Here is an 11,637-nt window from a genome sequence, read left to right as displayed (position 1 = left end):
AGGGTGAAAGATATATTTATTAATTTACACTTCTTAAAAAAAACAAAAAAAAAACACTTGATCATCACAGTATGAAAATGGATTTGTAATGGTTTTTAAATTTGTAATTGGCAGACCGATGTCCCTGAAGTTTAACTGACTTTGTGCTGTACTGTGGTGATTGAGTGTTTAGTTGAGGAAAATATTTGTTTATTAAATATTTGAGAAATTGCAATTAAAGAGTGTTAGGGTGAAGACTACAGCTAATATGTCGGCCAGGGGCAGATGGAAGACAAGAAGGAAAAAAAATCAGAACTGTACAGTGATCTTTGTTGCTCTAGAGGATTTATTCATGGCACAGGAAACATTCTTTTACATGTACATTTGTTCACATTTGGCAGTGGCCTCCTTTCATTACGTTTTATCAACTGCACAATATTTTTCTTTATGCTTACAGTCTTTAACAACAAAACTTCAACAATAAACTAAAATACTACTGATAACATATCACGATAACTGTCAATTAGAGTACAAAGGAGTGTAAAAAACAGCTTTCGTCTCCTTCAAACAAATACAACACTTACGTCCCCGTGACCTTTAGGGGTCACACTTCATGATCTCTCTGAGGCAGATGGTAGCGTAGCAGGAGGAGTCCAAGTCGAAGTTTAGGGTGAGAGTGAGCGAGTCAGAGTCTGTCATCGCTCTTCCACCCTCTCTGCTGGCTGCTCTCTGCAGCTGGTACCTGAGTTTGTGCGGCACTGCCAGCAGGGGGCGGTAGCAGCCAGGCAGGTTCAGTTTGAGGCTGCTGACTCTGAAGCGGCAGTCTTCCAGGCCGTCTCTGGCCAATCTCTCTTGGTACCAAGCTCCCATGGCATTTTCTGGATACTTCACAGTGTTTCCTGGCATCGGTAACACAACCTGGCAGGACAATATAAAGGTGCAACTGCAGTGTTACTGTACAAATAATAGCACTTGCGAGAGATATAAAAAGCTCCGAAAACTCCCTACTTGTTCCAGTTTGTAGATACCCTCTTGCTCCTCTTTATCTGTCACCACATGGATCTAGAAGAAGGCATAGAAACAAATGTTAGTAGTACTGACAGGGTGTTTACAAAAAGACACTGTAGCCTCACATTTAGTGTCCTTTGACCAAGATATCAACAAAAAAAAAAAATGCATCATTAAATAATCCCATTCACAGAGACAGCTGCAAAGTACACTCAATAAAAACATAACAAAGTTACAGCATCAACAGCCAGAACACACAACAGGAAACGGTCTGCTTCACATGTGTTTACACTGGAAGTAGTGCGTGGTTTAGCTAAGAGCACTGCCTGGTGAAAGAGCGTTTTTCTTTCTACCATCACCAAGTACTTGCTCATACAGTTATGTGAAAAATGTTTCTATGCCTTCTTACCTGAGCCATGCTGGTTTCTCTGGCATCTTCCATTTTGTTTTGCCCCTCTCGTAACCACACCAGGTCACCTCTTCGGACACTATGACCCATTGTAGTTAACCTGTGAGCCGCTGCCTCATTCCAAACTCTAAGAACCAGAAAAAACATCAACATAATTATTCCAATTAAAAATCTGACGCTCTGCAATAGAGCTTTAATTTCTTAAACTGACACTAACTTTTTACAAATGTATTACAATATATATACACCACTTATTTGGGTTACATCTAGACCTGGGTTTAATTGGATAAGCGGTTAAGAAAATGGATGGACGGGGAGACTCTCTGCGCAGCTGACCTGCTACAATAGGCGTGAGGGTAGAAAATTCTCATGCTGTGGGGCAGGCTGAGCCATGCCTGGATACAACCATCAGGACCTGTACCATAGCGGTTCAGGGCCCGAAGCATCAACCGCTCCCTGGGCTTGGACAGCGGCATCAATGCTAAAGACTCCTTGGCGTTATCTGGAGTGGAGAAAATAAAACAACAAAGCACGCTGAATTTGCAGATGCTAAAAAGCATTTGCAGTAAGGTCATTTACATGGTCTTAAAAAACTCAAAACTTGCTTTATGACACCTCATAAATTCAATGCGATTGGAGTTGCTGACATTACAGAAACATGAGGGTTTTCTACAGAACATTATGAATTTCAGCTAGCTGAAAGAGGAACTGCACGTCACACCAGTCCTCAAAAAAACTCGCACATTCAGCAAAATGTATGAAAAAGTTTTGGTGTGAAACTTTCTGGGGGAAAGGAAACTTCCAAAAAAATGACAACAGAAATAAACATAAAACCTGTTTGGAGGAAGTGTCTCTTCGCATGACTCTGAGGATCATCGCCTTCCTCTGGAGTGAAGAAGAGACGCACAGCACTCACCTGACACACACATTGCATACAGTAACTCAACAATGCACTGTTTCCACTGAGAGCTGCCAGTCGTGGCTCAGCTTAATATGACAGTAACCAACAGTACTATCATGTAGTATACACAGTAAATGTCTCAGACACTCACCATGTCCTCTTTCAGTAGAGCTAGTCCTACTCGATCAGACTGAACGCTCTGTCCACTCCCAAACCTCTGTGGTCCATAGTAGTTGACAAACCCTCTAGTCTGCAATGAAAAACACCCGAGTGTGACGCAGGAATACTGGACCAACAAAACTACTACAAGTTTTTGTCTAATAACTATCTGGGAATCACGTTGTTGGTACAAAGATACTATTTTAGGATTAACTTTTACCTTTTTTAAGCTTGAATGATTCGTAGGTCAGTGTTAAGTGACTTAACAAACAAAGAGTGAAAAAAGCAGCTAACGGCCAAATAAAACCTGAAGGAAAGTCTTGCTCCCTGGCTCAAGTCTTTTGACAGGACTGTAGGCACACTAAAAATTTACCTTGACATTATCCACTGCTTCTTTCACCAGTGCTGCCAGGCGAGTGTGCAAGTCTGAACCAGAAGAGTGTGTGTCGCCGGCCCCATGTGGTCTCAGGTCCCGGACAACCAGGTCGAAGTGATTCCCCTGCAGTCGTCCCAGCCGGAGAGGCTCGCTGACAGAACGCACCTGAGACACGCGCATCCCTCTCTTCGCAAACTCTGCATTCTTTTCTTTCAATCTAGTCATACATAATACAAAATATATAAGTGGTTTTCACAAGAAGAACTGTAACATCTTAAGACTAATACAGTTTTTGGGCTTTTAGCTTATGATTTTGTGAACAGGGAAAAAAAATACTTAAATTGATCAAATGTATGAAAGAAACACATCAATACCGTTGAGGTGAGACCTTCTTGACCACCATGGACTGGTAGGTGATCGCTCTCTTGTCCTTGATCCCAGCGTAGGTAAAATCAGACGGCAGGACCCCGAGAACTGCTGCCATGTAGCTGATGGCCTCCAGAGTTTCAAGGTTTTCCTTACACAGAGTGAATGCTAAAAAAAACACACAAACAAAAGAGCTACTTTTATTATTGTATTTTGAAATGTTGCTTATTAATTTCAGACCATCTTTGATTTCTATTTTGACCCATATCATCCCGCCCTTCACACTATGAGGAGTTTTCCTGTCTTTTTCCCCAGATTCGGCAGATTCGAACCACAAAGCTGCAGCAATAATTTTATCAATATTTACAATCTTTTCAACAAAAATCCTAAAACTTCAGCTTCTTTGATATGATTTGTTTGCTTAAAGTAGGTAATGTGAACTCTAGATTTTGAACTGTTACCTGAGCTCAAACCTTTGGTTTTCCTCTATTATTTTTTTTTGCATTTAATATTTCAGTTGAGAAACGATCATGAGGTAATAAGTTGCAATGCTACACCTTACCAGTATAAACTTCTTCTTCCTTACGTTCCTCCGCCGATCTCTTCTTTGGCCTCCCTCGCTCCCTCAGCCTAACTGAGATTGATGTCCTCCCCTGGTCGCTGAAGCTTTTAGTCTCCACCAGTTTCCCAAACCTTCGGTTCAGGAAGTGATGGACTGCCGTCCTGTGCTCCTTATTGTCATCGGGTCCAAAAGTATAGGATGAACCTCTCACTTTAGCATCTATAAACCTGAAAAAGTCCTCCGCCTCGTCCTCCTTAACGAGCTGGGAGAGCTCTCTGTAGTCGGGGTCCTCCCTCACCCTGATCTCTGGCTGAATGGTGACAGTCATGAGGAAAGGGAAGCGGTGTCTGACAGCCCGATGGACGCTGGCTCTTTGGTGTTTGTCAGCAAAGGAACCAAGGGAAAGCTCCAGCTCAGGGGGATTTTTATCTCTGAGAGTTAACACAAACTGCTCGAGCTCCTCGCTGACTGACTGACCTAAAATCACACCTAAATCTAGACTCCCTAGACTAGGGAGTGGGTCATCTTCTCCCCAATCCAGAAGGACATCCGTGTCCTGTGAGGCTGAGGAATGACTGTCCTCTTTATATTCTCTTCTGGTTCTGTCGTTTCCATCCGAGGGGGCACGGCCCGGTGTCTGTGCGGCTGCTGGTGTCTTAACATGCTGTCCATAGATGTCTATTTCAGTCACCACAAAGTCCTCAATGAAATTTTTGATGCTTCCAAGAAAGCCTTCATGGTTTGACATGAAGCATGTAGGTACATTCACAGCCTCACTAACCTGCTTCATGGTCGCTATATCTAAAAAGGTCTGTTTTTACTTACTCCTGAGGGTGAGAGGGGCAGAAATAAAAATGTTAACAAAACCTGCAACGGCTTTAATGTCACTGAAGACACATCAAGTCATATTTTTTTCATTTCTGTACAGCAGAATTCAACGACACAATGAGGAAAATTTTAAAATGCTTCAAATTAAATTATGGAGAGGATGCATGAAATTCCGGAAATGTTAAAAGGTGCAGCGGTGATATTTTTTTATTCGCTTAAGACTTTTATCAAATCTGTTATGTAGCTCAGCGAAATACGAAGGGATGCTAATACATGACAGACGAGACTGGAGCCAGATTTTAAACCTGCTAGTGTCACCACACACCTTTAAAATGAAGCCAAAATTTTATCGGTGATTTATTTCCGTGTAAGCACTTCTACTGAGTGCAAAATAATCCGTGTATTTAGAGTAAACCTATATCCTGCACATAAACCTACCTCGACATTGATAGCAGAGAGCTTCGGCTGTTATACAAAAGAAAGCAGGGTACATTACTATTTTTTAAATGCTAAAATAAGTATCTAATGAATTAATTATAGTATAGTAACAGTTTATGTACAACACGAACCTGCAGGCGGCAAGTAAACAATACGCCTGTAAACACAACCACGCTGAGTGGATTCAGTATTCTTCCGTGTCATGTGACCATCATATGACTTTTCTTAAAGAGACAGGCAGATTTGGGCAGCGATAGGTACGTAATTTACTTTAATACTTCCTATAATAATTTTGAAGAAGTACAATTACACTTACCGAGCAATCTATTTATAAAAAGAGTGGTGAACACAATTTCTTAAGAAACACAAGTAAAAATACATTTTAGCAATGACTGATAATATATGTCTATTTACTGCCAGAAGAATTTATTGATCAAAATAGAGCTATAAAGGAACAGAAACTTTATATCCAGAATAAACACAGTTTTGTTAATGCCTTTATGATCCAAACAACAGATAGATAGATAGATAGATAGATAGATAGATAGATAGATAGATAGATAGATAGATAGATAGATAGATAGATAGATAGATAGATAGATAGATTCATATCAAGGTTTTTGTTTCACTTTGGTTGCTTACGGTCCTTTAAATCTTGGATCCACTGACTCCAGCTTGCACAATTATCATCTATACCAGTGGTCCCCAAACTACGGCCCGCGGGCCGGATACGGCCCGCCTTCACATTTGGCCCGGCCCCCTGAACACCCCCCTTACCCCCACCCCAAGGGAAAAAAATATTGCCCCCTGTCAAAGAGAATGTAATACAGTCGTCCCTCGTTATATCGCAGTTCACTTATTGTGGCTTCACTTTATCGTTGATTTAAAAAAAAAATAAAATTACAAATTCTGTTCCACGGAGTTTTCATTATATTGCGGGATTTTGCGGTATATTACGGTGGCCGGGAGGTGCAAATCAAAATTACAAAATCTGAAACACTTTTACAAGTGGCAAAACAAATTTACATTTTAGAAACAAAATCACATTTTAGAAAACAAATTAACAATACGAGAAACACTTTTACAAGTTCAGAAGAAATTAACATTTCAGAAAACAAATTAACATTTCAGAAAACAAATTAACATCACTCGAAACACTTTTACAAGTGGCAAAATCAACCGGAAAGGGTAGGTACTAACTCCAAGGCTGACCCGGAAGTGATAACGGAAGCGGGCATTTCAACCCAAGATGGACAGCAGTCGAGTGGCGTTTTGCCCGTTTTGCGGGGCACATATGAGTAGATTAACGCGGTTTTGTTTTTCTTGTGGACGGTCCTTAGAGTTTTTAAACGGCACAGAACAGACAGAACGACCAGATATGCTGCAGCAGTGCATACGATATTTTAATGAGGGTCACTCATACGCTGTAATCGTAGACATGATGGCATGTTTACACGGTGTACACATCAGCTTAAGGTCGCTGAAAAGCAAACTGAATGATGCCGGGTTATATCGCAGAAAGGATTTGTCCTCTACCGACGTCATAACTAGAGCAATACGAGTGGAACTTCGTGGACCTGGACAGCTGTTTGGCTACCGCATGATGTGGCAGGTACTCAGACAAAAGTACAATCTGCGAGTGAGGAGGGATCATGTAATGAATTTGCTCCGGGAGCTTAATCCTCAAGGGTGCGAGAGGAGAGCACGCAGAAGGTTTATAAGAAGAATCTACCACTCCATGGGACCGAACTATATGTGGCACGTGGATGGTTATGATAAACTCAAGCCATTCGGTCTGGCACTTTCAGGGTGCATCGATGGATTTTCCCGTAAAGTACTGTGGCTTATATGTGGCGCAACAAATAATGACCCATCTGTGATCGCTCACTATTTCCTGTCATGTGTGCGAAACCTCGGTGTCATCCCCATGAGACTGAGAACCGATTGCGGCACGGAGAACGGGACCATGGCCGCAATTCAGTGCACGCTACGCCACCACCACAATGACTACTACTCTGGAGCGTCCAGCCACATGTATGGCTCATCCACAACCAACCAGAGGATTGAGTTCTGGTGGTCCATATTCAGAAAGGGAAGGTAAGTGGTATTCATACTTTAAATTCATTTTGAGTGACCATCGTTTAAACATGGATATGAAAATTATAACACTTTATTACTGATTTTTTTTATAGGTGTCAGTTCTGGATGGAGCTATTTGCAGACCTTAGAGAAGCTGGATACTTAAATGGGAGTCACGAGCATCAGTGTCTGCTGAGATATTGCTTTGGTGATGTTATTCAGAGGGACTTGGATGAGTGTATGAGACTGTGGAACAGTCACAGGATCCGCCCCTCCAGAACAGCATCATGTCCAGGAGGAGTGCCAAATGAGCTCTACTACTTACCACACAGGTAATACTTTGGTGATAGATGGTATTTTCCATTTTATCATAAATTTAAATGTAATCATATCTTCTCTGTAATATAGGTTTGGCTCCAGAGACTGTGGATTTAAAATCGAAATGACTGAACTGGATGCCTTTCCTGACGTTCATCTGACAAGAGCTCCATGTGGGGACCCAAACATGCAAGAATACTTGGACTTTGCAGTGGAGCACAATCATTTACAGAAGCCAGAACAGTGGCAGTCTTCAACTGAACTATATCTGAAACTAAAAGAAATTGCTCAGCTATGAATTGAAGGGAAGTTTATTGTAATGATGGTGGAACATGTACACAACTTGTCACCCACAGTTTCAGTATTTAAAATTTGGAAATAAATGAATGAAAAACAATTGTCCAAATGCTGTCTGAGGGGAAAAAAAAAAAAAGACATGCTTGCTTACCGCAATTTTAAAGTATTTTAACAAAAGTAACTGCACCTTTAAATGCACATAATACCAACAAAGAACAAAAAACATTTTGAGTCCAAGTTTTCCTGCTTTAACATACCTGATTCAGATGATTGCAGTTTAAAAAAAAAAAAAAGCCTGTTAATCAGTTATTCAGGATTAGGATCTCTGATATAAAACGTGCAGGGCATTGTGCCTGGATGACCAGGTTTGAAAAACACTACTCTAATGGTTATCTAGCTATATAGTTTATAGACAACCAAATCCTGGACTATTTTGAATTCCAAAGTCCATTTGTGACTTAAACACACTATATGAATCCAGAAATGGTAATTTCAACAAGTTTGAACATGTATTTGCCATTGGGAGTGGAACGTCATCCAGGAACTCTATTTGTGGCAGTGGTTCCAAGCCAGATGGGGGAAGTGATGTCAGCCCAGTTGCAAACATCAAAATGTCTTCCACAGACACAGCAGCCTCGCCTTCTGCAAAGAAATAAATGTTCAAATATACCAGGCTAACGTGGTTTTCCAAGTAGGTACAAATAAAACCTTACAAACCTTCACAATCAAGGAGATAGTCTGCCCAGCAGGCCAAGGTTTGGCTTTCTTTCAGTCTCCTATTACTCCCTGAAGGGCTGAGTTGAGGTTTGAAGAGTCTCTCAAGCTCAAAGGCAGTCAGTCGCTTTTCACAGTGGCACAGGACAGGGGTCAGCAAAGTAGGGTGTTGCTGTAGTGCAGTCAGGAACTGAAGAGCTGAAAGACCATCTTTGAATCTACAAAGTGAACACACTGTTACACAGATATGTAGATGTTGCACACTAAGGCAAAATTGTTTGTCACAGTGACTGATAACAGATACACGTGCCATGGAGCATTACAAACTAAACATTCCTACATTAAAAAAAAAAGAAAATTACATCATTAAAAATATCTTACCTGTCAATTACAGATGAGTTGCGGTCAAAAATATACCACTGGAGGTAGTTGGCCACAATTTCTGTCTTTTCGTCCACAGCAGCCACATGTCTAAGACAGCCTGCTGTCTGCAACATTGTGCTGTGTCTCATGATACATTCTTGTAGAGCATCCAATGTAGCAGCATTCTCAATCTGAAAGACAAAGAGACATACCCAACACATTAAATAACTATGTGTTAATCTTGACCATTTTTATTTAGTGACATATATAGCATGCTGTAACCCTACAATACCATAAATTCATAATTCTGCAAATGTATATGTGTGGGAACTAAACATCATCATTGAACAGTGCAGGAACTATGTTAAACTCTGTCCTACCACACTGGATTTATGTTATCCCCACCTCTCGCAAAGCTTTCCCTATTTCTTCATCAGTTATTAAATTAACTGTTGGTTTGAATGAAGGCTGGCCAGCAAGATACTGTACAAGATCTTCTGACAGGAAATGGGGTCCCGGACCTCCATGTACAACTGAAACTGCAATCATCTGTCCTGCCAGGAAGTATTCATCCTCCCTAACAGCTGTGAATGAATTCATATTGTAAAATGAAAACATACATTATTTACTTTAAGATATTGGGGGAAAAAAAAAAAAAAAAAAAACATATTATGTGTCACATATCTGTTTACTAATAACCATCCATTAGTATAGCACATATCTAACCCTATGCATACCATTTGCATTATAGACCAAGAACCGATGTCCCTCTGGTCCATCAAAAATTGGCCGGTCTTTCAGGTGCTTCATTAGCATCTTGGACCACCTGTGTCAATCCCTTCCTCATAAACACCTGCATCATCGGTAAATCTGACCAGCATGTCACAGTTTTCAGAATATGATGAACGTCTGAAAATGACATTACCTGTCCTGGCTGAATTGTAGCTTGATGTCCCAGTGCATCTCTTAAACACAATGAAAATAATAAAATGATTACCACAATAGTCATATAAGAATGTAAACAAGTACATGACAGATTCCTCTTGGTTGATAAATCATTAGAAAGGTTCTCTCTCTGTGAAAAAGGCTAGATGCAAAAATCTACTTACCTTTCATTTTCAGACTTATCTTTGGGAGTTCAAAAACCTGTGAGGAAAGTGCATAAATTTATCAGCAGTTTCTAATAGCTTCAATAGCTAATTTGTGCCACCACAGTTTCACAGTGAGCCGAATCAGACAGTCCAGTACTGATTACACGATCAGTACTATACAACTTACCTGGACGTGTTTTTGTTCTTTAGCCCGGTGTCTTCCTCTAGGCCCGTAGTTAAAAGACTGACGCTCTTTGGACTTCGAGCTTCGGTATTCCAGGAACTGTTTATATGACGAGCAAGGTTTTTCTGCTGAAATTAACAAAGCTCTGTCTCAAAAAACAAAATGAGCTAACCAATGACACTAATAGCTTTCATTCGTATTGGCTACTTCAGATAGCGAGCGCTATGCTGCACTTACTTTGTTTAGCATTATCCGGCTGTTGACATATCCCCTGTGCCTCTGGACCTTCCGTCTGTTCTGTCCCATTTAAAAACTCTAAGGACCGTCCACAAGAAAAACAAAACCGCGTTAATCTACTCATATGTGCCCCGCAAAACGGGCAAAACGCCACTGAACTGCTGTCCATCTTGGGTTGAAATGCCCGCTTCCGTTATCACTTCCGGGTCAGCCTTGGAATTAGTACCTACCCTTTCCGGTTGATTTTGCCACTTGTAAAAGTGTTTCGAGTGATGTTAATTTGTTTTCTGAAATGTTAATTTGTTTTCTGAAATGTTAATTTCTTCTGAACTTGTAAAAGTGTTTCTCGTATTGTTAATTTGTTTTCTAAAATGTGATTTTGTTTCTAAAATGTAAATTTGTTTTGCCACTTGTAAAAGTGTTTCAGATTTTGTAATTTTGGTTTGCACCTCCCGGCCACCGTAGTATATAGATATTTCTAAAAGCATTTGAGGTAAAACTAGCGCTGCTTTTGGAACAAGTGAAAAAGCACAACTTCATCCATCTCCCTGCTACCCAAAACCTCTCTGCAGAGAACCCAGCGGTCCCGTTCCCAACTGAAAAGTGTGTGGAAGCACTGGAAATGCTGAAGGCGGAGTTCGGTGTGCGATTCCGTGAACTACATGTTAGTGCAAAAGAAATCCGTCTTTTCCAGAACCCCTTTGTTGCCGACATCGATGAAGCCCAGCCTTCTTATCAGTTTGAGTTGGCCGAGTTACAGAACTGTGATGTTCTGAAAGACGCGTTCAAGCCCAACAGTCTTATTGACTTCTATGCCGCCCTCCCACATGACACGTACCCTAACATAAAAAAACACGCAATGAAGATGTCCACACTTTTTGGCAGCACGTATATCTGCGAGCAAACCTTTTCACACATGACACTCCTGAAAACTCCGATGAAATCAAGATTGACAGATGAACATCTGCATCAGTGTTTGAGACTAGCTGTGACTAGAATGGAACCTGACATTCAACTTCTCACCAGCCAGATGCAGGCCCACAGTTCACACTGATGAACATACATAGGTAAGCTCACTTTTCGGACTTGAATGAGTCATTCTGAGTATAAACAAATATGATCATAATAAAATCTACTGGGATAAAATCCATCCCCACAACCATACTGGTAGTAAAATGTAATGTGCTGTGTAGGTGCTGTATCACTGAGTTTGGTTTCTCAGCCTGCTTGCTTTGTGGTTTTCACAGGGAAGTTGATGAGAGAGAAAGCTGCAAACAGCGGTATCTACAAGCCTTCTGAAACCTTCCTTATAAGGAAGGAACACAAGA

At 40.8% G+C, this 11,637-nt stretch overlaps 2 protein-coding genes across 3 annotated transcripts; one reads left to right on the top strand and one right to left on the bottom strand.

Moving 5' to 3' along the window:
* Positions 1-319: 319 nt before the first annotated feature.
* On the bottom strand, positions 320-5,237 carry LOC115773500 (pseudouridylate synthase 7 homolog-like protein). 2 transcript variants are annotated; one of them, XM_030720266.1, is made up of 11 exons: positions 5,158-5,216; positions 5,027-5,053; positions 3,761-4,587; positions 3,207-3,366; positions 2,830-3,049; positions 2,449-2,547; positions 2,231-2,312; positions 1,733-1,898; positions 1,397-1,523; positions 988-1,041; positions 320-897 (listed from the first exon to the last, which is right to left on the bottom strand). In XM_030720266.1, the coding sequence occupies exons 3-11, from the start codon at positions 4,548-4,550 to the stop codon at positions 577-579; spliced, it is 2,019 nt and encodes a 672-aa protein (XP_030576126.1). In that variant the 5' UTR covers positions 4,551-4,587; positions 5,027-5,053; positions 5,158-5,216; the 3' UTR covers positions 320-576. The 2 variants fall into 2 exon arrangements, with proteins under 2 accessions (XP_030576126.1, XP_030576125.1); XM_030720265.1 differs by lacking the exon at positions 5,027-5,053 and having other exon boundaries at positions 5,158-5,237.
* An 873-nt stretch (positions 5,238-6,110) lies between these two features.
* On the top strand, positions 6,111-7,805 carry LOC115773684 (uncharacterized). Its single transcript, XM_030720544.1, has 3 exons — positions 6,111-7,123; positions 7,219-7,437; positions 7,514-7,805. The coding sequence occupies exons 1-3, from the start codon at positions 6,276-6,278 to the stop codon at positions 7,719-7,721; spliced, it is 1,275 nt and encodes a 424-aa protein (XP_030576404.1). The 5' UTR covers positions 6,111-6,275; the 3' UTR covers positions 7,722-7,805.
* Positions 7,806-11,637: the final 3,832 nt, after the last annotated feature.

This window comes from Archocentrus centrarchus, chromosome 23 (assembly GCF_007364275.1).
Source record: "Archocentrus centrarchus isolate MPI-CPG fArcCen1 chromosome 23, fArcCen1, whole genome shotgun sequence".
Taxonomy (NCBI): domain Eukaryota; kingdom Metazoa; phylum Chordata; class Actinopteri; order Cichliformes; family Cichlidae; genus Archocentrus; species Archocentrus centrarchus.
The sequence above is the reverse complement of the archived record's forward strand: the minus strand, read 5'-3'. Positions and strand labels throughout refer to the sequence as shown.